The sequence below is a fragment of the Anoplopoma fimbria genome, chromosome 21 (assembly GCF_027596085.1).
Source record: "Anoplopoma fimbria isolate UVic2021 breed Golden Eagle Sablefish chromosome 21, Afim_UVic_2022, whole genome shotgun sequence".
NCBI lineage: Eukaryota > Metazoa > Chordata > Actinopteri > Perciformes > Anoplopomatidae > Anoplopoma > Anoplopoma fimbria.
The window spans coordinates 21573294-21599350 of NC_072469.1; the positions used below are offsets into that span (position 1 = coordinate 21573294).

General features: G+C 39.6%; 3 protein-coding genes and 1 long non-coding RNA gene across 11 annotated transcripts; 2 read left to right on the forward strand and 2 right to left on the reverse strand.

Annotated features, from left to right (window-relative positions):
• The first annotated feature begins 854 nt into the window (after positions 1-854).
• On the forward strand, positions 855-1962 carry LOC129111127 (transcription factor 24-like). The gene is made up of 2 exons (XM_054623419.1): positions 855-1584; positions 1852-1962. The coding sequence occupies exons 1-2, from the start codon at positions 1162-1164 to the stop codon at positions 1960-1962; spliced, it is 534 nt and encodes a 177-aa protein (XP_054479394.1). The 5' UTR covers positions 855-1161.
• mcmdc2 (minichromosome maintenance domain containing 2) lies at positions 1411-13628 on the reverse strand. Its single transcript, XM_054622758.1, has 15 exons — positions 13499-13628; positions 13032-13162; positions 12891-12950; positions 12611-12806; positions 12312-12434; positions 12103-12204; positions 10627-10755; positions 10198-10435; positions 9894-10099; positions 9574-9740; positions 8922-9101; positions 8675-8814; positions 8120-8229; positions 7631-7819; positions 1411-1494 (listed from the first exon to the last, which is right to left on the reverse strand). The coding sequence occupies exons 1-14, from the start codon at positions 13593-13595 to the stop codon at positions 7653-7655; spliced, it is 2046 nt and encodes a 681-aa protein (XP_054478733.1). The 5' UTR covers positions 13596-13628; the 3' UTR covers positions 1411-1494; positions 7631-7652.
• On the forward strand, positions 3422-7650 carry LOC129110647 (uncharacterized). Of its 7 annotated transcripts, XR_008532276.1 has the most exons (10): positions 3422-3581; positions 4728-4772; positions 5035-5088; positions 5310-5369; positions 5596-5649; positions 5877-5940; positions 6167-6230; positions 6453-6512; positions 6759-6823; positions 7367-7650. It is a non-coding gene; the product is annotated as an uncharacterized LOC129110647 (long non-coding RNA). The 7 variants fall into 7 exon arrangements; XR_008532282.1 differs by lacking the exon at positions 6453-6512 and having other exon boundaries at positions 3423-3581; XR_008532278.1 differs by lacking the exon at positions 6167-6230 and having other exon boundaries at positions 3423-3581.
• A 523-nt stretch (positions 13629-14151) lies between the features above and the next one.
• On the reverse strand, positions 14152-26057 carry sgk3 (serum/glucocorticoid regulated kinase family member 3). 2 transcript variants are annotated; one of them, XM_054622765.1, is made up of 18 exons: positions 25841-26057; positions 25614-25659; positions 21226-21408; positions 20978-21061; positions 20746-20818; positions 20519-20594; positions 20202-20277; positions 19932-19981; positions 19663-19720; positions 19201-19284; positions 18973-19104; positions 18279-18391; positions 17694-17730; positions 17149-17235; positions 16735-16830; positions 16333-16488; positions 16052-16141; positions 14152-15049 (listed from the first exon to the last, which is right to left on the reverse strand). In XM_054622765.1, exons 3-18 carry the CDS (start codon positions 21319-21321, stop codon positions 14879-14881), a joined length of 1479 nt encoding a protein of 492 aa, XP_054478740.1. In that variant the 5' UTR covers positions 21322-21408; positions 25614-25659; positions 25841-26057; the 3' UTR covers positions 14152-14878. The 2 variants fall into 2 exon arrangements, with proteins under 2 accessions (XP_054478740.1, XP_054478741.1); XM_054622766.1 differs by lacking the exon at positions 25614-25659.

A 26057-nucleotide genomic window follows, 5' to 3' on the forward strand; every position in this document is an offset into this window, starting at 1 on the left:
AGCCCTGTCTTCATGGTGTTTTTGCAAATATCGTTTTGAAAGAGGAACCTTTATTTCTGTGCATGACGAGCACATTTCTTTCGAGGTAATTTTGTGACTTTTTTGATAGGCCTGTAAGGAAAATACAGTGTCAGGTTCGCAGCCAATTAGAGTGGGATGTGGCTGCACATATTGGGGGTTCAGGGAGAGAGAGTCCTGCCTCTGGCGTTGGAAACGAGCCTCTGCTGCCCTCAGACAGAAATAAGTTAGGAAAAGAGAAAGAGCCGTCTCCACTGTGAGGGAGTGTTGTGAGGTGATTAATCACGCTTTGTGTACCCGATAAATGAAAGGCTCCTGAGACTTTAACACACAGGTGAAGTGTTGGATGCGTTCAAGGACCGCTGCAGACGCCCCACTTTATCAGGATAAGCTGGACTATTCTACACTGAAGAAGAGATTGTTCTTCTCTTATCGAAGCCTTCATGTCGTTTTTTAAAACATCGCCTTTGAAAGATACAAGAGGTAAAACACCATCTCAGAAACTTTGTACACCGGCAAGTTGCTTCATCTGCCCTGCATGTCACTGAATGCTCATGAATGAAAGAGTCTTCAGTGCAGCTGTGTGTCTTGTCATTTGGCTTTTTGAAGATGTGTTTGTAAATGGATGAGCTTAAAGAATGTTATGTCTGAACATGCAACTTGACAATAGACATTTTCAATAATTGACTGTACAAGACAACTTAAGTTATGGTTTAATAAATAAGTAAATGCAAAGGCAATAACTTAACTTAGAAGTGAGTAGTAGAACAGAGGCATACTGTATACAATAATAATAATGTAATGTAATGTAATAATAATACATAGGTTGTCTTGTCAATAAAATGTATAACAGCCAGATATATGTTGTTGTTGTTTTTTTAAATTGTTGTATGTTAATGTTACTTTTTATATGTTTTATTGTCATAGTGTTATAGAGTTTTATGTTATTTTTGTTATATGTATGACGTCTACTGCGTAGATGAATGATGCTTGCCAAGTCGTAAGAATTTTGCTGTGCTGAAGCAATTTGGTACATGCAATAATAAACACACTTTGACTTTGACTTTGACTTTAAACAACTAAAGGTGACTTGATTTGTCTTAATCCATCTAATATATTTCTCCAGGTCTATAAGTGAACCTGATGGCTGGCAGACAGACCCTCCGGGCGGACAGAGGCAGTTGCTCCGGGGCTGTGGTGGCGGATGACAGCCCTGCATCCAGTCCGGGCTCCAGTCCCAGTCCGGACGGGACTCCTCGGGAGCTCCAGCGGTCCAGGGTGCTGCAGGCCGGGCTCGGCGGCAGAGGACGCCCGGCAGCGGCCAACGCGGCCCGGGAGAGGAGCCGGGTGCAGACGCTGAGGACCGCCTTCCTGGAGCTACAGAGGACTTTGCCGTCCGTGCCGCCGGACACCAAGCTGTCCAAACTGGACGTGTTGATTCTGGCCACCACCTATATCGCCCATTTGACTCGGACACTACAAGAAGAAGGCGATGAGGGAGAGAGCACAAAACAAACAGAAGCGTTGCACTCATTGAAAGGTGATGGATACCTGCACCCAGTCAAGGTCAGTAATAATCATCATAATAATAGAAACAAGTATAATAAAGGTGGGCTGTGTTATAGGTGAATCTGTTATTGTTGTCAATTGTGATTCAGTATTTTATTTAATTGTTTTGTTTCAAATTCTCACTGCTCTACAATGCAAAAAAAAAGATTACTGAGTTGATGTAACACTTTTTCAAATGATTGCAACTCCATCCTCTCTGCATTCTCAGCCTGTCTTATTTTAGGGGTTGATGTAGGCCTGCTAACAGATTAAATGTCTTTACAGAAGTGGCCCATGCGGTCCAGACTGTACGTGGGAGCCAGCGGACAGTTCCTCAACACCACACATCCTGCAAAATCAGAGAATCAAGGCCCATCATCGTCCACTTCCCATTAAAAGGCCTAAATCATGTGTATGCAACCATTTAATATTGGCATGCATTATGACTGTAGATCTGATTTTACTTTCACTAAAGCACTACCCGTAGGAAGACCTTGTAAATTAATTTATTACGTGAATTGTATTGTATACATTCTGAGAAAGCATATATTATGTTTCTCTGTTGTTGTTTTGACTCATATGTCGGGCCTGCAGTGTGCAGTCCCTCACATGTCCCAGGTATGATGTTTGTAGGAATGCCCGTCATGCTTGAGGTGTGCACTTTCAGTTGAAACATTTGCACTAAATGCATGAATAACCTAACATCTGTCATGTGAAGTGGTCTGTCAGGGTCGACAATGGAGGCTCACCGTCTCATGTTCCTTCTTATTTCTACATGCATGGTTGTAAATGTGTTCGTGAATAAATGACTTAAGTGAAAGACGAAACTAAAGAGTGCTGCCGATAATGAAAAATGTTTTTTTTTTGTCATTAGGCTTATTTAAGGGAAATTAAAATAAAAAAATCGTATTATGCTGTATTATTCCGGTATTTTCTGGTAATTTAAGATCGTTAAACTTCTGATCAGTCGCTCTACTTATAATAATAATAATCAATCAAATAATTTAAGGTTCTAGCATTTGGTCACAAAACAAATGACTGCACCTGACTGAAGAACATGCAGCAGGCCTAACGATGATAAATACATGCATACGGTAGTTTCAGCTTTGTTTATAGTGTCACCATGTTTAAGAAAGCAAACAATAATTACCTATATTATATTATATTATATCAAATGCGTTAATCTTAAAGAAATTAACCTCTTCACAGTTAAAGTGAACAATTTATCATTTCAGGCGGAGTGATATTAAATTCTCCTTTTGAAACTCAAAACTTTATTTGACTCATTTATTTAATTATATTTTAGGAATATGAATTATATTCCTAAAATATTGATAAATGCATGGGGAAAATCACAACATCTTAAAGAGAAGCAAAAGGCCGTATATGGTATTCACAGCAGGTTTGATGGAAATGAGGGAGGTGGATTTACAAATTATTATTATCATTATTATGTACATTACATTACATTACAGTCATTTAGCAGACGCTTTTATCCAAAGTGACTTACAATAAGTGTATTCAACATAGGTATTCAAGAGAACTACTAGTCACCAGAAGTCATCAGTGCATCTCCTTTCTTAAACAAGCATCTTAAAGCATAAACCAGAGCAGAAGTATAGTGCAGAAACAAGAGAGACCACTACTGTTTTATCTGCAGAGCTGAAGGAAATAAAGAATCTGAATTTTCACACCATAATGCAAATTCTGATTCTTTATTGTCTCTATGTAATGCAGTGGAGATAATGTACATTTTCCATTTTCTAGCTTATCATATGAACGACCACTAAATAGGAAGTGGCTGGTGCTGGCACGTCATCACTGCACGTCATCACTGCGCAGCTGCGCACTGGGCCGCAGGACCACTGCGCAGCTGCGGTGCGCATATAAGAGAAGTCGGAACCGGAAGTCCCGCCTCTTCCCTTCAGGACACAACCCCGAGCAGAGAGCAGCGCTGCACAGCCTCACGTCTGCAGAATAAACACGTTTAATGCAGTTTCATCTGCGTTGCAAAGGTAGGCAGCAGAGAGGTTAGTGTTTGAGTCTCCACAGTTCTGTTTCTGCAGGTCGTTGATGGTTAATGTGAGACGACCACTGCTTGAGAGCTAACAGCTAGCTCATGACGGCCACGTGGGAGAGAAAGGGTGCAGCTCAACAAACCAAACACTGAGTTAATTAATATTACTTTGATAATAAACATTATAATATATTTAGTCTTAAAGCATAGCAGCATGTGGATTTGGATGTCTGTGTGCCGTGCTGCAGGTATCTTCACACCTGTGTAAATATCATTAGTATACATAAGTTAAAACGTGTCTAAGAGCATATGCATGGACGTTGTTACATTACATTACATTACAGTCATTTAGTGACTTACAATAAGTGTGTTCAACATAGGTATTCAAGAGAACTACTAGTCACCAGAAGTCATAAGTGCATCTCCTTTCTTAAACAAGCATCTTAAGGCATAAACCAGAGCAAAAGTATAGTGCAGAGGCAGATTACTACGAAAACAATAATTGCAACAGACTAATACGTTGTGTGGCAATTAAACTTAAAAAAACGTTACTAATGTATAGACCAGCATATCTAACGATGCTGGTAAACCAGTTTGGACGTCTCGCCACAGACACTTCTCTCTGAAGTGATGCAATTAATCATTATTTTAGACAGTACTAAAGGGGGGAAGACATCAGTGTCAGCTTTCACACAGCTCTGATCATATCTGGTTTTGTCCAGGGGTCAGCAGATGAGCTGCTGGTCAGGGAATTGCCCTCTTCCCATAATTTCACTGGGGGAAAAAGTCCTCTGAGGACGTGAAGTCATGGCAGAGGTCGTGACCTGCTGTTGAACCCGTCCTTTAAACATGCCACGTTGGCCATGCTCCCAAGCTGTGTTACACAGGTACCCTTTGACCTTCGGGTGATCAGTCATCCGTCCTCGCCATATTGGCTATTTCTTCAGTACATCTTATTCATGCAAGCTGAAAATCAATGGTGTGCTCCCTAGAGTAATTATTTGTGAGGTTTGGTAAAGTTATTGTGATGGACTTGACAAGTCCTTTGGGAAAATGTTTCTATTTAAAGTAATGGACATTAACTATAACTAAGCCTGAGACTGTGTATGCACTTTCTGACATATTGGGCCTTTGTTTATCACAGATATGCAGATGAAGATGGCAAGTTTGATCCATCACACCTGATAAGGTAAGATTAGTTATTTCATATTTAGTGTTAAAACAAGACTGATTTACTGTAGTTGTTGTGCTGTACCTTGTAGTATAGGGCAGTCCTGCTGCTGGAATAGTGATGACTTTACACTTTGCCGTTTACCCATCAGACAATAAAGTGGTGAAACTGTGACTACCTGAAAACCAGCATATTAAGATCACTGGGGACTGTTTGTGTACATGAGCATCGCTTTTATGAGGACTGTAACTGATAAGTAGAATCTGTACTTCTGTTGCAGATGTGAAGCCACTACAGATGGCCAAATATTGGTTTTCACCGTGCGGTCCTTGAGGTAAGCCCTTAATATTCTTTGCTGTTCCTTATGGTATAGGGCACTTGCTGCTGGAATAGTGATGACTTCACACTTTGCCGTTTACCCATCAGACAATAAGATGGTGAGACTGTGACTACCTGAAAACCAGCATAATAAGATCACTGGGGACTGTTTGTGTACATGAATGTCAATTTGATGACGACTGTAACTGACAAGTAGAATCTGTACTTCTTTTGCAGATGTGAAGCCACCACCGCTACAGATGGCCAAATATCGGTTTTCACCGTGCGGTCCTTGAGGTAAGCCCTTAATATTCTTTGTTGTGGTGTTCCTTATGGTATAGGGCACTTGCTGCTGGAATAGTGATGACTTCACACTTTGCCGTTTACCCATCAGACAATAAGATGGTGAGACTGTGACTACCTGAAAACCAGCATAATAAGATCACTGGGGACTGTTTGTGTACATGAGCATCGCTTTTATGAGGACTGTAACTGATAAGTAGAATCTGTACTTCTGTTGCAGATGTGAAGCCACTACAGATGGCCAAATATTGGTTTTCACCGTGCGGTCCTTGAGGTAAGCCCTTAATATTCTTTGTTGTGGTGTTCCTTATGGTATAGGGCACCTGCTGCTGGAATAGTGATGACTTCACACTTTGCCGTTTACCCATCAGACAATAAGATGGTGAGACTGTGACTAACTGAAAAACCAGCATAATAAGATCACTTGGGACTGTTTTTGTGTACATGAATCGTCAATTTGATGACTGTAACTGACAAGTAGAATCTGTACTTCTGTTGCAGATGTGAAGCCACCACTGCCTTCTACAGATGGCCAAATATTGGTTTTCACCGTGCGGTCCTTGAGGTAAGCCCTTAATAATCTTTGTTGTGGTGTTCCTTATCGTATAGGGCAGTCCTGCTGCTGGAATAGTGATGACTTCACACTTTGCCGTTTACCCATCAGACAATAAGATGGTGAGACTGTGACTAACTGAAACCAGCATAATAAGATCACTGGGGACTGTTTTTGTGTACATGAATGTCAATTTGATGACTGTAACTGACAAGTAGAATCTGTACTTCTCTTGCAGATGTGAAGCCACCACTGCCTTCTACAGATGGCCAAATATTGGTTTTCACCATGCGGTCCTTGAGGTAAGCCCTTAATATTCTGTGCTGTATCTTATGGTATAGGGCACCTGCTGCTGGAATAGTGATGACTTCACACTTTGCCGTTTACCCATCAGACAATAAAATGGTGAAACTGTGACTAACTGAAACCAGCATAATAAGATCACTGGGGACTGTTTTTGTGTACATGAACGTCAATTTGATGACAACTGTAACTGACAAGTAGAATCTGTACTTCTCTTGCAGATGTGAAGCCACCACCACTACAGATGGCCAAATATTGGTTTTCACCGTGCGGTCCTTGAGGTAAGCCCTTAATATTCTTTGCTGTGCGGTTCCTTATCGTATAGGGCAGTCCTGCTGCTGGAATAGTGATGACTTCACACTTTGCCGTTTACCCATCAGACAATAAGATGGTGAAACTGTGACTAACTGAAAACCAGCATAATAAGATCACTTGGGACTGATGTTTAAATGAGGATACATTTGATGTGGAATGTAGAAATGTCCTGTTTGGGTTAATTTAGGTCCTTTTCTGTTTTCTCCCATCAGCTGCTTCAGAAGTCACACTTGGGTCCCAGGAGATGCACCTGATTAGATTCTGTGCTGATCAGGAGGTGAGTTCTTGCTCTTTATTAGTCTTGTACTGCTGTCTAATTATGCCACTGGGACAACATTGTTATATTGTAAATAACAGGGTATTGCAAAACCCTGGTTAGTTTCATAAACTTGCCGTTTGGCAAAAGTCAGACATGGCTGTGCCAGGTCTTAAATGGTTTTCCAAACCTTGTGTACTGGTAACTCTTGCAGCTGGTATAGTGATGAGCTCAACTTTTGCCATTTACCCATCAGACCAAAAATGGGCTGCTGAGAATGACTAATTGAACTAAAGACAAAAATTCAATGCAACACAAATCAGTTTATCACTTGTACTGATTATACATTTTATTTCCAAGGGGCCAGTTGACAAACCAGACAGTCTATGGAGTAGCCTCATTTGAAAAATGTATCAAATCCACTAACTATCACCAAAGTTGTATTGAATTCAAGTTATAGTGCTTTGGACATTGTACCACGGATGTAAACATGGACACTTTGAGTCACTGAATTACCCTTTCTTATGTCTTTCCTGTTTCTCTTTTTCCCTTTTTTTTTAATAGAGTTGCTGAAGTTGATGGATTATCAGTTGGAGGAAATCTGAAGTCAGTTGGCAGATTTTAAAGAAATAATAAAACTTTCTTCAAGAAAAATGGCTTGACTTTATCTTTTGAATTGGGTTGCCTGCATATCGTTTTCAACTGAGTATTAAATTTGAATTAAAATTTAAGGTGGTTGTGTATGTATTGAGTCTCCAGCTATGAAGGAATGAAAAATAAATAATTGCATCAACTGGGTTGTGGTTGGTGCGATCTTGTTCTGCCTACCTGCTAAATCTTCCGAGAGGTCTTACTCCTCTGTGATGTACGTGTCTGCTCCTGGTGCGTAGGTGTAGATGAAGCGTAGGATATTCTGGTGGAGGTCATCCAGGGTCTTGTCTCTCCTGTGCAAATCATCCACATCTCCCAGGTCACAAGGAAATACTGCGTCAGGCGGAATAACGAGTGCAGAGGCCCCTGTAGGAAGAAGCAGCCAATTTAATGAGAAAAAGCAAACTACCTTTGAAACTCTTCTACCTAAAGCCCTCCATTGTGCTTATTAATGAATACCAGATCCAGTAAGAAAAACTTGGTAAAGCTGTGTTAATGTAATTGACATTTTTACACACATAAACACCAGTGTCAAATAGTTATCAAGATGGATGGGACGTATCTAAATTTGTATAAACTGAAGGCTGTGATTTCTAAACTAAATTCATACAAGTACTGTATTTGTATTTATCAGTAAAATGGAGAGGGTTATGAAAAATATTCTACCATGCTTAAGAGTGACTGAGTTTTCACAGAGGAGCACAGCAATCACAGCGTCTTCTTCCAGTACTTGTGTCCTGAGACATAACTTGCAGTGGGCCTCAGCCAATGAGATCCTTGAACAACAAAACATGAACAAAAACATTTATATACTATAATATGAGCCGCAACATTTTTATGTATATAAATATGAACTAAGGTTATCTGTAAAATTGTATAAAGTAGGATAGCAGCAGAACATTTAAGTAATCTAACCAGGTTTATGATTTGAGAATGAAACCTTGGCCTGCAGTTGAAAAAAAAAAAAGATTTATTTTTATAGCTTTAGTTCCACATAAAATATGCCACCACAGTGAAAACGATATATAAACTTGTCATGACCAAATGAAAAATAGTCATCTGGGAGTACGATTTTGATAAAAGTTCCCCACCTAGTGGATGATGGTGACATTACACTGGAAATCGACTCACAGGCTTGACATGCAGTCTGGTAGTGATAAAGTGAAGATGAAATATAAAAACTGCAATTACTGATTACATTTTATGCAGTAGAGTGCTTACAGTAGTTTGATGGAGGCCACAGACATCTTGACACCCTGACTCTGTGTTCGGACTCTACGGCTGGCCATGTAGTAACCGTGAATTATTTTCTCTGCTCCAGGGCTGAGCTCCACCTGCACGCTCTGTGCATGAGCTATCAGCTGGAAGGATTAGAATTAAGGGCAGCAAATGCAATTCAATGCCATTGTAAAAACATTTAAATGAAGGCAGAGCGTTTTAATACAAAAGCATTGCAACATTTGTTAACCTCCTTGTAGTCTTGAGAAGAAAACCCCCAGCAGGAAGGGTAGAGGGGTTTGCCCGGCTGCACTGCCTGCTGAAGGGTGTGGACGGTCTGGGCTAGCAGGGCCTGTTCTCCCACCACATCCCTGCACTGAATGACTAGGCCAAAGGCGTCTGCCAACTGAACTGGTACGGGACCCATATCCTGCTCACAAAGAAGAGACTCTGTATTAGAAAGCTGTTTAATATCTAATGTGCTGTTTTCATAGTGTTCACCTGCGGAGACAAAACTTTTTAGTCAGAAAGTAACCTGGAATCCAAATCATATCTGAAACTTCTGTTTGACCGGTTATACAGTCTATCGTCACCCTTTCCCCTCCATGCAAAAAACCCCCAGCATTAATTATTCTCAAGGGCTCTGAAGTTATGTTGTCTGGGCGGGGCACTTCCTTCAAGTAAATTGTCTCAATTTCCTGTTTTGTTTGTACTATCTACAAACATCTGAGTTGAGTATAATGGAATAGTGAACTCATAATCTTATACCCAACAAGCTTAAAATCCACTAACATAACTATAACTATTTATTTTCCCCAAAAACCTCAATGCAGACCTGGTGGTGTACATTCAAACCACGTTTTAAAAGAGGTAACACAACACCATGTAGTGATTGAACCCACTGCTGTTCCCAGTACGGCACAGTCTGCCCTCCCAGACCGCCGAGAGGCATCCGTGGAGTCTGTGAGGGCCCAGAAGCTGCAGTGGACGGGGAAGGAAAGCAGCTGGTCAGCATCCTCACCATACTTCTTCCCTGGGATGAACACAGACACTGTGCAGCTCTCCAGAACTGAGAAAGATTCAGAGGGGGGAAAGAACATTGTACGAGTAGTGCAATGGCTTTTTATGTGTTCAAAAATGTATCCATAATATGAATTGTTGACAGGACCCTCTCCTTATAACTAATATCAAAATTTATTTTTTACTGACTTTAGTGCTCTACCTGACTGAATGGCATCCAACCTCTCCTTTTTGTAACCGCCCAGATCTCCCAACATGCAAATGCCACCGGTGGCTAGCAGAGCAGAGCCGGCATGGATGTTAGCAGTGCCTGCTCCGTGTTCGTCCCGGGACAGAGATGCAAACATCTCCCCCGAGGCCTGATGCCTGACCCCTCGACACGCCAAGCTCAGGCTGTATGTCATTAGTCTAGCACAAAGACAAGGTAATGTGGAGGATTAAATGTCAGGTTTCAAAGAGTGTGTTCACCTAGTACTTGCACAGTTGGGTCATGCAGACAGCTTTACCTGTCTAGGATGAGAGTGTCAGTGGTGACAGCTAGCAGATCCAAATTGTGAAACGTGTCTTTTGCATCTGCTCTATTCTGCACCAAGCTGAGCAACAAGCTGAGCTTTAAGGTATTGTAGAGGCCTGGAGGAGCCACGTCCAACCCAAAACAATGAGTCACAATGGCAGAAAACCTCCAGCGAAAACCGGCCGTGGCCTTCAACAGCTCCTGGAAGCTTGCACTGACTTTATGGGGATCTGTAGAGTTGTGAGAGATGATATGTGTTTTATTATGGTGACGATGCACAGTGTTGCGTAAAAAATTGTTCAGATTTATCAGAATATCCGGTATGAAGATGTGTTTAGATTCAGACATGATCAGTACGCCTTTGGCTGCTGTTTCTGTGGATTTGGAGCAGGATTTATTATGAGACAGTTTACTGCCTTACACTCTGGCTCCCACGGTTGGACGCTATTCGCTTCTACACTCCAGGTAATGCCGCTCCACTGCTGCACATGCGCAGGAATGCCCAACACCCTGTAGAGTCGACCGATTCTCATTGAATTACACAGCTCATCTGGATAGGAGGAAACAAAGTAATAAAAAGGGTTGTTCAGTGCTGTCTGGTGGTTATTGAAGAAACATGCATGCCACCTACAAACCAGTGCCAAGAGAAACACAGAGTGAGGCCTTCAGAACAATGATTTCTCTGTGTGCGAAATGCACAGCCAGCTAATGAGTGTTCCTTGCACTTATTAACATATATGTTTAGTAACGGGAACCCAGTGTATTGAATTCCTCTACAGGACTGGGTCAACAGAATATGTTAATCCTCGTGCTGAGATTTGCTCAGCTCCCAGGGGTGCTGCCTTGACAATGTTATTAGAGGGGACAGAAACACTTAATATCCCACCATGGGGCACTGTGTGCGGCTGGCTGCACAAAAATCTATTTATTTGAACTCTCCCCCACTAAGTTTGTGTTCCAAAGTGAGCCTCATTTAGAAAGCAAGAGAAAATTAATGACAAACCTCAATACATCTGACTGTGTGTAAATATAGGCTATTACAAGCCCATTACTCAACACTAGTAGTGACTATAATGGATGAGAGAGAATGATTTTTACAAACAAATAATACCTTTTAAAATGTTGAGGATATTAATCTTAAATACAATATCTCCTTTAAGATTTTGACTTGCAAATGAAATCTGAGCTTTTTAACCCAGTTTAACTCTAAAGTACTAATTTCTTCTATGCTTTGCTACAAACTGGTTGATGGACAGTCTCCATCGGTCCCCATTTATTAATGTCATTGCTCTGCATCTTTTAACTGTCACACAGTAAACTGTCAAACCAATCAAATAATCCAAGAGATATTCATGTGTAACACTCCCACAACAAAAGCTTTAGATGATTCAATGTTGAAGCAATCAAAATTAAGGGAGATCAACTGATTGTGTGCTCTTTAGTTCAGAAGTTGGCAAGGAACGTAGTCATTCTTGTGTTCTACAGCTGCTCTACAGACTAAAAACAGATTTGATGCCAAAAAACACAAACAATTTCAAATCCGGTTTGAAAGAGCTGATCAGAGGTGAACTTTATAAAGAACTTGTTACACGCAGCTGTTTATGCTTTCATTTTGTATTCTTTGTTGTTTTAAGATTATGATTACTCTGATGTGAACCTTTGTATTTGCTGTACACTGTATTGTTGTTGATAATGATGTGTCGTAATACATGCTGCTAGTGCACATTTTTCTGAACCCGACACTTCAGAAGGTATTAGGCTATTCGCCTTATTTCCGCTAACATTTAATCTATTTGTTGGCTGTGTGTAATTGTAACAGAGGACATTATTATAGTGGACTTGTGTTTGAGCAATATGAATCCAATACATTCAGTTAACTTGTCTGATGCAGACCTACCTCTGAGAAACAGGGTCACAGACTGGTACCTGAGTGAGCTTTGCTGATGGGCACGTAGAGCATCAAGTGCTTTGATGTGGATCAGCTCCACAAGCTGTTTGTCTGTCTCCACAAAGAAACATCTTAATCATAACAGTGTGCACAGTTCTCTATTGACCTTGTGTATCCATTCAGATATCTCAAGTGACATTCAGAGGCATCACTCTCACCTCCCAACACTCTGAACTTCACATCCTCTTTCAGTGGGGAGCTACAGATCATGCAGCTGAAGTTGTTTCTCACGGTAAGTGACTCTGTGGCTCCAGGTGCATGGACACGAATGTGGTGAAAACCTGGAATCCGCATCCACGAATTTAAGTTAAATGTGAATCCAATTTTAGCAATGACAGTTGTCTGATTCCTTGAAAAACATAATATTTTGTGTGTACACGACCAACTGACTGTGATCTTTACAAGCAGTAGACGCTAAGGGGATTTATAGGTGGCAATTGTGTCTTCCCTGCAGTACCTGTAGAGCAGGGACAGTCATCATTAATGCAGAGGTATCTGGCCCCCTGGGTGTATTTTGTGACCCTCGTCATGGCAACGACCAGGCCCTCCATGGAGACAAGCCTCATGGGCCCTTGGCCCCGAGGAAAACTACAAAGGTCCAACGTGTACTCAGGGAATGGAGGCAGATGTGTCAACTTCAGAATTACATTCACCTCAAAGGGAATAATCAGATGACATTGTTACAGGAGTTAAAACATATGGGGAAGAAAGAGTTCATCTGCAACATGTATTCATACCTGACTCTCTGTGTGTATTTTTTCAACAAGTGAAAGTGTCTTTATGGCCAGGAAGCATACCTGAATGAGGAATAAAGCAACTGTAGTCAACCTTATAGGAGAAGTTCATATTGTTAGCTGGCTCACTGAGTCTTCACTTACAGACTGAAACAAAGCCGTAGCTCCCAGAGGATCACACAGGATACAGTCACCCAGTGCTGGGTCCACCTCAGTCACATCAGAGGGGTTCACACTGATGCAAAACCTGTAGACCGCCTCAATCTGCTGGGACTCTGGAAAGGAGGGGCAGAGATGAGCCTGCAGCTAGCATCGGCTAATGCTAGCTCAAAGCCAGCTAGCTAGCATCGGCTAATGCTAGCTCAAAGCCAGCTAGCATCGGCTAATGCTAGCTCAAAGCCAGCTAGCTAGCATCGGCTAATGCTAGCTCAAAGCCAGCTAGCTAGCATCGGCTAATGCTAGCTCAAAGCCAGCTAGCTAGCATCGGCTAATGCTAGCTCAAAGCCAGCTAGCTAGCATCGGCTAATGCTAGCTCAAAGCCAGCTAGCTAGCTTCAACTGTGCTAGCTAGCTAGCTATCATCAGAGCAGGCCTAGCTACAGGTGTCTTTACCACTGAATGGTTGGCAATCTTCGGCCAGTTTCTGGAGGCCACCGCTTCTATCTAAATAGACCAGCACTGATTCCTTTAAGGACAACATGTCAGCCATTTTAACATCAACTGTAAGAAAGAGATATTTAGCTATGAGCTGAAATGACAGCGTTTAAATGACGTCATCTTTTGGCTTCCACTCCGTTGCTATAGCGACCGCTCAGGATTTGATGCGATTAAATGTAATAATTAATTAATTTATAATAAAAAACAAATCATATACTTGTTGTTCTTAATTTCACATGCACGATTTTCTCAGTTCTTTTAAAACTTGAATATTTATCTTATGAAAAAAAATATGTACATGTTTTCTGTAGGGCCCTAATTAGGTATGTGATTTTATTTTATTTTTTAATTATTTATTATGTGTAATAATAAATATTATTATTAAATATTATATAAATAATAAATATTAATTAATAATTAAATATTATTATTAAATATTATTACTAACCCATTTTATAAATCAATTTACTTACTTTTCACATTTCAATTGATTGACTTATTACACATTTTCATTTGTGTAAGAATGTCCATGACCTTCTGTCCATGATTTCTGCAAAATCTACAATTATAATTAAATACACAAACACTCTCAAACAATTTTTCTTTGATATTTTTTATTACTGTGCAAGAGTATAAGTCTACTTAATTGCCAGGCCAAGCAAATCATTGTGGATTTTAAAATTATGCAATTATGAATAAATGTTAAGGCAAAGATTAGCAAGGAAATGAACACAAACAATAATATAAAAAAAACACTCAATATTTAAAGACTGAGAGGTAACTGAAGGAGTAGAAGACAATATTTTTTACAAATGTGACCTATAAACCAAAATGCTTTATTCAGTGGTCTCTCAAGTAATCCCTATATCCAGCTTTGTTAAAATGAATATGATACATAATTGTATTTTTACAGTAATTACAAGGACAAACATACTTCCATCTGACAGTCAAATGGTGTGATTTTAAGTCCAGTGAGTTGTTCAAGTTTTTCAGAAAACTACTTATTGATTTCATTTAAGGGATAAATTTAAGGCTTTATAAAAGGCTCATTTTAGAAACCACCAGAAATAACATTAATAGAGGATGGCTGTCCTTAATTCTTAAAAATATCATCTGTCATGTTTATATATATATATATTTATATAAATACAAATTGATAAAAAATAAAGACTTTTCTGGCACTTTTTGTTCCAACCAAAATATGTTTTAACTGCTGTTTCGTCTCAGCTGCTTGCTTTGGCTTCATAGAACAAGTTAATCCATGATGTAAATTCTTCCCTTTAGTCAAAAGAAGTTATGATGGTTAAGGCAATCGAAGACCTCATTCGGAATGTTTCATAAGAACGAGTCATCCGAAGCTGGGGCATAAGAGAAGCCCACAAAGGCATCGTCGGCCTCCATTACACTGGCGTTGATTATGGAATAGTCTTTAGACCAGCAGATGGAGTTGGGAACCATCTCCTCTGTGAACTCAGGATCAAAGTTTGAGATGTCAAAGTTTGAGCTCTGTAAAAACATTGGGGGAAGAGGTAGAAAAACGTGGGTCATGTTAGGGTTCATGGAATAAATACAAATTAAACCGCATATGTGTATTCATAAAAGGGACTTAATTTGATAACAAAACAGCAGTTACAACTTGTTTTTACGAAGTGCTTTAAAATGGGATAAAGCAGTTTCTTTGTCTGTGATAACTTTATTTAATCCCATGTTCAACGTGCCAAATCTTCCATGTGTGCCACACTATGTCAATACAATCTTAGAGATATGTGGGGTGGGTATTATTTAGTGGACACACAAGAGGACTGGTTTGAGGGAATATGGGTCTAGGATGACAATGTTGTGAAAATATGTAAAATACCCTGTCCCTTTATAATTGTACTGTTGCAATACATCTTTGTGCCAATACAAATATATATATATGAAATAGAATAAAACAATTATAATACATGAATAATAAATAGTGAAAAAAAAAAACAAGACTTAAAAGAAAGAATGCAAAAACAAGTCTATAAAAATACTTTTATGAAATAGTTCAAAAGATGGTACTTAATTCGGCATCTCCACTGTTAACTTGTAGCACCTGTGCAAATACGTGCAATCAAATACAATAGACCCTTTTCAAAGCAGCCATTTCATAGCAGGGTAAACACAGCTTCAAGTAAGCCAGCATGCACAATACCAGGGCCCTGACTCACCTAAATGGAACATGGCCATAATTAACGTTATTAATTACACCTGTGTTTGTCCTGCAATGACATGTGGAAATGCTGCTGTGAAAAGGGCCTGCAAAGAGGTTTGTCATGTTCTGTCTTTGTTGACAGAGTATCAGAGAGGTGTTCATTGAAGTATTCTGTTAAAACCAGGAACATGTCAAAAAAATGAATCCGTAGTCTTCAAAAGCCATGTGAGTTATGATGTATTGTTTAAGTGTGGGCTGCAGTCAAAAGTCAAGTTACTGCAAAATACTTTGTATGGTTCTGAATACTGGGCAAGAAACAAAATATTTACCACATTTGGCGTGAATGGGGGAGGGATCTTCTTCTGTTCGAGGTCGTCCCAGTTGATGGAGGAGAAGAAGCTGTGTGCTTTGATCTCATTCTGAATGTGTAGATTAAAAAAATTACTTAAACATAATTTTGTATTCATTGTAATGCAGTTGATTAAAAGTCAATGGCTGATTATCTGTAATGTGTTTGCAGCAATGATGAGATGGCCACAGATTAGCCACCAGAGGGAGCCCAAACATTCTGCAGGACATTAAGTGTCTGTATCTGAACAGTCCCACTCACAAAGTCATCCAGAGACCCCAGTCTGTGTGTGCCGTCTTTCTCCAGCAGGCCCTGGAGGAGAGACCAGGCTGTGCTGGACGCACCAGGACGCATCACCAATGTTTTGTGGAGGATGTTGTCGTACATTTCGTGCGTGTCCCTGCTGTAGAACGGCGGCTAGGATATGAACAAAAGAGAGACATGTAAGTGAGAGTGGCAGTACAATGAGGCGCTCTAACATTAATTACATGCTGCAGTTTACCAGTGTAGCATGTTAGAATTAAAAAAGATTTGTCTGCATAAGTAGCTACACACCAAAAAATAAAAACAATAATAATCACTTTCATTTTGTGTTATCCTGCAGAAATAAGTGCAATGCATTAGGATATTTGAAAAAAAACTGTGCTCCAAGTAAATACTCACCAGTCCAAAGAGCATTTCATACAGCACTGAACCCAAACACCACCAGTCCACTGTGTTATCATATGGCTGCTTCCTCAGGACTTCTGGAGCTAAGTACTAGTCAGGAGAAGCACACAAACATAATACTATAACACAGACATTTTGCTTCTTGCTTAAACTACACCAACCAAATGTATATCATCTATTTCTGCTCATACATGCTTATTTTCCTCTCTGGAAAAAGTGACTCATATCCCTACACAGACAGCAGTGTTGCCTCAAGATGAAATACACTCATACTTAAATCATTAACCACACTGCACTCCAAAAACTGTTAATGATTATTACTTTTTGACACAGAAGGTGAGACTTCTTTGGAGCACAAAAAAAATGTTTTAGCTCTACATGTAAACATGCAAATCAATGCTGCAATACCTCAGGTGTTCCACAAAAGGTAGTGGTGGTGTCTGTCTGGGAAATGCCTTCCTTGCACAATCCAAAGTCCGTCAAAATGATATGCCCCTTTAAAGAGAGGACACAGTGACAGTTTTAGACAACATGTGCCGCACAAGCAGCTCATTATCCCCGGGGACTGAGGATTCTATTGTTGCCCAGGAATGTTGGCTACAGTGTCCCTCAGTCAGTCCCATTCACCGTTCCCTCACTTTCTCAATAAGGCTGGGCAGGAAAGTCATTAGTGAGACCTAATCCAATCACACGCATTCTGTCCAGCTGGAACTGGAAATTACACTGTTGTGCGCTGATGGTACAAATATGACCGGAAGAGAATTAAATTTGTGCTGCTCAGCCAGTGTTCAGGCAGAGTAGTTGCATAAACTTAAAAGAGCATTGGTTTGTCAACATAGTATTACATCTTAAGAAAGTAGGTGCCATCCAGGTATATTCAAAGTAATTACTTTTATAGTCATTATATATCAATTACAAAGCCGTGTATTTGGTAAAACAATAGGAATACTCACTTCATGGTCAAGGAGGATGTTTTCTGGCTTCAAGTCTCTGAACAAAATTAACACAAATTAATGAATTTCAGTAAATAAGACTCAAAATAATAAAAAAAAAAACTCAAAAATAACCCATTGCAACATCCCTGAGAAATAATAAATATTTTTATTATATATATTTATTACTTTAACTATTAAAATGTACATTTCTGCAAATTGTGTTTCCCTGTATGAAGATCATAATGCTGGTTCAAGTAGATCTCTATTATAACAGAAATATAAATCTGGCGGATAACTCAAAAAATATAAGAATCAGCCTTAAAAGAAAACACTCCAAGTCTAATGGTAGAATGTACTTTTGTTTTCAGGGGGCTAAAGCCCACAAAATGCCTCAAAACAAACAAAAAATGGCTGCTAAAGTCTTGAAGACTCATTATCATGTGAGTCAGGCCAGCACGTGTCACACTTTTTGACCACTGATTATATGTACATGTCCTGTTACTGAACGACAAAACGACTGATTAAATGACATCTTTTAGTTTGATCCTTAAGAGCACTTAATATTCTTAAACCCACTAAGAATGATCACTTAAATAAACATACCTGTAAACTATGTTGAGAGAATGCAGATATCCAAGTGCACTTGCCATCTCGGCAATGTAGAATTTTGCTCTGGGCTCTGGAAAGGTCCGCTCTTTTTGAAGATGGAAGAAAAGCTGAAATGAAAATGTTCAGTTGTGATAAGTGACATGAAATATATTACTACTGTATTGTTAGTACCCTATACAACAATGAGAGCAATAATTAAATATGATATGACAAATTTGCAAAATAAACCTTTATTGCATGAAGTGCCTTTGGCAGCCCTTTATCTGGTTGTGTATAAGAAATACATTTATAATCTCAACACAGATGACTTTGACTGGAAAGCGTAAATATTGATCTGATTTAATTCACATGTTACTGGTCTTTGTAGTAAACTTATTCAGAAGGGCAAGAGGCCGGCTAATGGGATGCAGATTGTAGTTAGTCACTCTCACACAATCAATCACACAAGGCAGCTTTAAAAAGGCCGATCACACTTGATGAGATGTACATAGGAAATCACACTCAGTGTGTCCAGTAAAGCTGTTATCGCTGATGGGATTTTCACACATGGAGGTGTGTTAACAAGCAACAGTGCTGCTCTTTAAGCTATGCAATACTAACTTCCTGTGTTTCTGCCATTATCAGCTTTTCTCAAACTTATGACTCATTTCTGTGTGAGCACATTATTCACAAAACTGAAACGACTCACTTCTCCTCCATTAACGAAATCCAAGACGAAGTACAACTTGTCTGTGGTCTGGAAGGAATAATGAAGCCCAACCAGGAAAGGGTGTTTCACATTCTTCAGCAGCACGTTGCGCTCAGCCATGATGTGTTTTTGCTGATTGGAAGGAGTGATTTAGTAGAAGAATTACAATTTACAACAACATGCCTGAAATATGGACAGAGTCAGAGTGATAATTGATGGGAAAGTTACCTCTTTTCTGTTGAGAATGACCTTTTTCTGTAAAACCTTGACTGCATAATACTTTTCATCGTGTTTTAGTTTTGCAAGGAAAACCTGCATGACAAGGAAGAAAAGGCGTGTTGAACATTGCATCAACAGTGTAAACAGTAGAAGATCAGTAATTACAGATCTGATTCTCACTTCCTACATAGAAAGACCAAACATGCAGAACAAAAACTAACTGCTAACCCAATCGAAACAACAACAACAAAGAACATAACTAAATATAACTGTTTTAATCCAAGTATAACAACATTATATCGGTCAGCATAGTTCTACAATGTTGATTTGTTTTCTACTCAATTAAATTATAACATTGACGACAAAGGTTCATTTAAACCGATCATAAGTTGGGTTTTTTCCCATAAGAAATTTCCTCTCTGATATGAACAGAAAGCAACGGTACTTTCCATTATTGTGCTGTTCACATACCTTCCCAAAACTCCCCTTTCCAATGACTCTTAAAAAGTCAAAGTCTGTGGGCTTTGCACTGAAATGAAAAGTAATTAAGCAAATTAATTACAGTACGATTTTGTTAAAGTGTATTTGTGTAAATAAAAACAGTCCGACGGATTGTTGTGCAGCAGTAGGACAGATTGCAAATATATGAGTGCAAATACAAATATAGCATATAAAAATAACAATAAGTGGCTAATCCATAATATACACAATGCCATAAAATATAAACAGGTTGAACATACTGTGGATTTCCAGAGGGGCCCAGGTTAATGTTTCTGGAGGTAGAGGTGTTCTGTTAAACAGGAGAGAAAACATTTTCTATATTAGCCATCAAGATGGAACTATTAGCAAAGGACTGTTCTTGGCACTGAGCTACAATAGTGATACAAGGGACATTTGTTTGCTATCTAGTACAGATAGCTTGTTAGAGGTAGAAGACCTAACTACTGTATCTGGACTATCAAACAGATATACAATCTGCTGTAAAACCAAAAAAATTTACGTTTACGTACTTTGTCATCTTCGTCCTCAGAGGCATCGGAAAAGTTTTGCATTTTGTCCATCAGCAGAAAGGTCCTCACATCTGGCCTGTAACGATAAAGAGGGGCCAAGCAGTGATATAACAGAAAACAAAGTAACATCAGCAAGTAAAGCACGACAACGCAGAAAACATTCTCCATCTTTTGAAATTTAATTCACGCCAAGTGTGAAGCATGCCTAAACAAATTAGATTTCATTAGGTTTTTGGTTTCAGATGATTGAACCCATTCATCCTGATAAATTCAGAAACGTAATGTCATATAACGACTGTGAGAACACGAACACTTACTGGTTGCAAAGCTGATGATGTGAGACAATTCGCTTGATGAACTCATGCAACCCTGCTCTTCTTTGCTTGATGAACTCTATTGGGCAGATGCATATATTGTTTTAAACATACAATCAAACAATTGCAACATGGATCAAGCAAAAAACTGCATTTTTTTTTTTTAACATCAGGTATTCGGATTCTGTCTTGATGCACATGTCATAAACCAGCCTAGTGTGAACACTTACCAGGGTCGAAATTGTCCCCAAATATCCTCTTAGCAGGAATTTTCAAGTTCATAGATGGATACTGTTTCCTTAACTGCGTTATAGAGGCGAGCAACAGAGAAAATTAGGCTGGAAAACATCCAATAAGTCAAAAGTATTACATTTCATCAAAGCCAGCAAAGACTAAGGGAATCTTAAACTCATGAGCAGAATTATGGTAATGTATGTGATATGACATTAATGCATCACTCACTGTGTTGTAGAGTTTATCAAACTCTGCATAACGCCTGAAGACAAACCATTCCTGTTGTCCAACATTAACTATTACTTTGTAAACCTGAAAAAAAGGGCCAAAAAAAGTCCATGTAAACACATGCTAATATAATCAATTATTAGAATGCCATGCTTATTTTACATAAATAACATTAACAGACTGACAACTAGACACGGAAAGGACCTTTGTTGAATATATCTTGCTCAGAAAAGAGTATTTGTACGCACTGTGTAACGCTTTTTCTTGTCCCTCTGCTCGTTGTGGCAGGGTATGCTGACGTTGGGCTGACTGGGTTGCTCCTCCATCTTAGGGGCTGTCAGCATTCAAAGGTGCAAGGTCATAAAGTAATGCGTCCTCCTCAGGATGAGACTTCAAGTATACAACTGGTCCATGGCCATCATGGGTCACTTCTGCAGAGGAAAAAAGAGAACAGACAACTTTGTTATTCAGGAAGTGAAACTGGTGTTCTTCTGCTCTCTACACAATTCAGCCTCCAGGGTAAATGTTGTCCACACCTGATATGATGAAGGTTTATCCCAGACTATAACTTTAGTTTTTTATTTATTAATTTGATTCTTTACTAATGTTTTTAAGGCATTTATTCGATGTTTGAGCCGTAACAAAGTCCAGTTGTTTGTTGATCATGGAAACAAGCTGCTCTTCCATCAATCTACCCGTCTATTTACTTGCTAGAGGAAACGGGGCTGCTGTTTTCAAGCTGTGCTCGTCTGTGCTACAAAAGATGACTTGGCCACCAGTTACTTGCACGCGATGCATCTCACTTAACTGAGACGTGTTTAGGATTAGTGTCATACAGCACAACTGCAATCGTTTTAACCGTTTGTAATTTTATTTATATGGTTTTCAACAAGGTATAATGTCACTCTCTTGATTTCACTCTGCTAAGAATGAAACACTTTGTTTTCGCTTCCTTTGGGATGCAAATGGTGAGATTTAAAGACCCTGCCATTTAGCAAAAAAACATCAACAATTGGTGACTTTTCCAAAAAAAGATTTTTGCCTTTAAAAGCATTACTGGCCTCATCTCGAAATCAAAAGTACACAAGGCAACAACAGGAGGGTCAGTGAGCTGCAACATGACAGCAGGCTAGTCTCTATTTGGAGACAGTTCATCGCACACACACCCTCTTCAGGATGTGATCGCATACAAGCCAACACTCATTCACACACACACACACACACACACACACACACACACACACACACACACACACACACACACACACACACACACACACACACACACACACACACACACACACACACACACACACACACACACACAGACAGAGACAGAGAGAGAGAGAGAGACACAAGCTCTCTTGCATGCTGGGTCTGTGACATTCTCCCTTGCTCCGGTCAGTAGAAAGGTATTTTTAAATAACCTTCCAGGGCTCTTTGAAGCTGGAGTTACACAATAGGTTAAGAGTAAGACCCCCGGAGTTGTTCTTCCACGTTTAAAAGAGATAAATAAAACTCATTGCTGAGGGGCAATACACTCCTTCCCCTTACAACAGTATTAACAAAAGGTCAAGACCTCAGTTTCCTGAAGGTGAAGACGGGGGTTAAGTTCATTACTGTTACTGCAAAGAGTCTAATCAGCGTATTATGGTAAATAGGAATAGATGTTACCGCTCCTGTATTGAATTGACCTGAGGACATGATATATAACTATTATATGTAGGGTAAACACTGTGTGATCTGAAAAAAAAAAAAAAAAAAAAAAACACACACACACACACACACACACACACACACACACACACACACACACAAAGACCCATATTTCTTTCCCTTCACCATGAGTTATGCTGTGTCTGCTCCTTCTACTACAAAGCTCTTTGTCTGCTGCCCTGACTCGTTTCATTGTGTTTTGTTGGTGAGGTCAGCCTAGTTTGTTCAGTCATTTCTTTTTTCTCTCTAAACGCAACTGGTTACCGTTGTTTGTTCACAACGCACGGAAAACCTGCTTTGGGTCAACGTTGTCCTTCTGCATATTGATCTGGAACACATCATGGAGGGATATCTCATTCTGCTCACGTTGGGGTGAGGGTAAAGCAAAAGAGCGTCCCTCTTTAAAATGCATGTGTGCGATCAGAGGGACCTTCAGGCCTTCTTCATCACTAGCCTCTTCTTTCTCTTTTGTTCCTTTTGACTTTCTTTTGCTTTCACTCTCACCCACATTCATTCAGAAAAAACAAAAAGAGACCAATAACATTACCATTTCCTCGACCACAATTGTCTTTAATTTGACTTACTTTATCATTTTCTTAAGTAAATTTATAAATTGTTTATCTACGAAATGCAAAAAACGCCCATCACAATTTCTCAGAGCCGATGATATTTTATCTGTCTGTCTTGTTTGTCAAACCCAAAGATGTGCATTTGTCAATGACATAAAACAAAGGCACACAGAAAATCCTCACATTTGAGAAGCTGAAAAGGGTACTATGCTTGAAAACCTTGTTAGAACAATAGATTGATTATCAAAAAAGCACAGTTTTGGTCAATAGACTGATCGCTCAAGTAATAGTTTAAGCTCTAGTTACAACTATATCCTCACCAGCAACATGCAGATGATGTATTTTGGGCTGTTATTACCAGGTTTGTCTCCTCGACTAGCCACTCCAGGAGGAAACGCTCAGATCTGTTTGTGTTTTTAAAACCTGCCAATTAGAAAGAGACTGCTGGTGGTTTGTGCAACTCTGGCTGGTGCACACAGAAGACGGTTGGCTATTTCCCTGAGCTTCTACACATCTGTGCATGTTTTCATGGTTAACAGACTCTGTACCTCACCGGATAGGACCTGCTTTTTAACATTCCTGAAATATTTTTGTTCACGGAAGAATAAACCTAAAACTATCTTGTACAACTTACGTTTTCAGCTGACACTGCTTCTCCTTCACATGGAATGCTGCAGCTCACCACACCCACCAACAGGCATTTCCAAGTTTGTAATAAGAATTGAAATCAAAGCTTGGAATAATGAGTATGGAAATGATCAAGATTAATGTTAAGCACATTCTCTGGCCGCAGTTTAAACCCAGCATGCCCTGCATTCACGCTACAACATGATTTAACTTGTGCTGACAGGCAAAAAATACAACGGACTACTACACAGGATCAAAAATAGCATTCTTCCTGCTTAGCTCAAAGACATATCCTTGCCTGTGGATATCCTATGAGGATGTTGAGCATATTCTTTTCTGTGTGTATGACTGTGTATCACGCGTGACAAGCTATTTTAGTGAGAAAACGAGGAACAAGTCACCCTACAATGTTAAATCAAATGTGAAGGCTCAATCAGGCATATATCTACCGATACACAGAGAAATACAGACCGATGAGAGCTCAAATGGTGGATCGGGATCAAGATACCTGAAATAAGAACACAACCTATTCAGAGAAGCTGTCAATTGTAACCTTCATTATGACCAGGTTTTTTAACTTTACATAAATACAATTCATTAATAATGTTTTGGGATTCAGTTAAAAAGTTTAAGCTTTGACAACACAACTTTATATTTTAGACACATGTTAATATGTAACGTGTGAGATGAAACTGAATAATGTGAACAGTATTCTAGTTGAGACGCATCTCATTATAATGCAACTGAGACTGGTCTCTGATTGAGGAAGTGCAGCTGGAGAAGTGTGAAGGGGCATGAACTCAGTCAACCTCTATGCGTGCAACCGACCTCAGCATCTGGACAAATTCCTAACCTGACCAGACAGCTCACAGCCTGCAAACTGTAGCGCTTACTTCCGTTTGCAAACAGGTTTGAATAAGCGTGTGCACTGAAAATGACAGGTTTATGAGTTTAAGGAAAAAAAAAAAGAAATCCAAAAACTATTAGATGGACGATGCGCTGATGGAGCCTTATGCCACATCTCTTCAAACCAGGTTTACATATGATATTTGAACTAGTCGGTTGGTGTTTTTAAACTTCCACACCACCGTTTTCACAGATGTAGAGCTCTCTAATAGTAAAAATCCATCTTGCCATCTTACAAAAATGTAAAACTTGTCTTGTTATTTAAAAAATAAATTAAAAAAAGTTCACCTCATTTCATAGGCACCTGGTAAAATCAATGAACCAGTTGTAAACCTCCCAAATCATTACAATCAGACACAAAACATAGTTGAAACTTATTTTTTATTTTATTCTATTTTTATTTTATTGTATAATATGTGTATTTATTATCTGTGTCTGTGTAGTTGAGCTGCTGCAACACCTGAATTTCCCCCATGGGGATCAATAAAGGAATATAATAATAATAAACCTCCCAAATCATTACAATCAGACACAAAACATAGTTGAAACATTGTCAACAGGGAACAAGGAAGAGGATTATCATTATCAAGAAAAGCATCAGAGGAGGAAACCCACTGTCCATACCACACAGCTGAATCAGCACCCAACGTGGGGACACACGTTGACAACCTATGAGGTCTGACACATTATTTATAAAAGGCAGAGAACAATTATTTGGGGGAGGAGAACATGTCCCTGAACACTGAAAAAGGCCTCGTCTAGTACATTTACTCCCCTCTGACCTGAGGCAGTGTGTGTGTGTGTGTGTGTGTACTTACACTGCTGACTATCTGTTTGGTTTAGTTTCTGAAGCTCGGTGCACATCTGGTGTATTAGGGTGGAGAAAGCATACCAGGGGAACAAAAAGTGAATGGTGTGTAACAGCGAACAGTCATCCTTGTGTGACTTATATTGTTGTTAAAGCTTCGTTTGGTAACGTTACATATCACCATACAGCAAGCAGAACGAGAACAGGCACCGTGACGTTTACATGGACACCACGTACCTTACAGTAGTTTGGTGCGCTGTTCATTTACTTCCGTCGGTCCAGTGAGGCTATTCCTGCTCCACAGCATTTAGACGGTCAGTCCGTAGACATCTGTCCGGGTTTGATTCGGTAACAAAGCCCCTAAAACCCTCAAAGTGGACGTGAATGTGTCCTGTTGTCCATAAGCGTCTGTCAAGTAACTGGGGGTGAGCAGGAAACATCAGTCCTTCTTAGC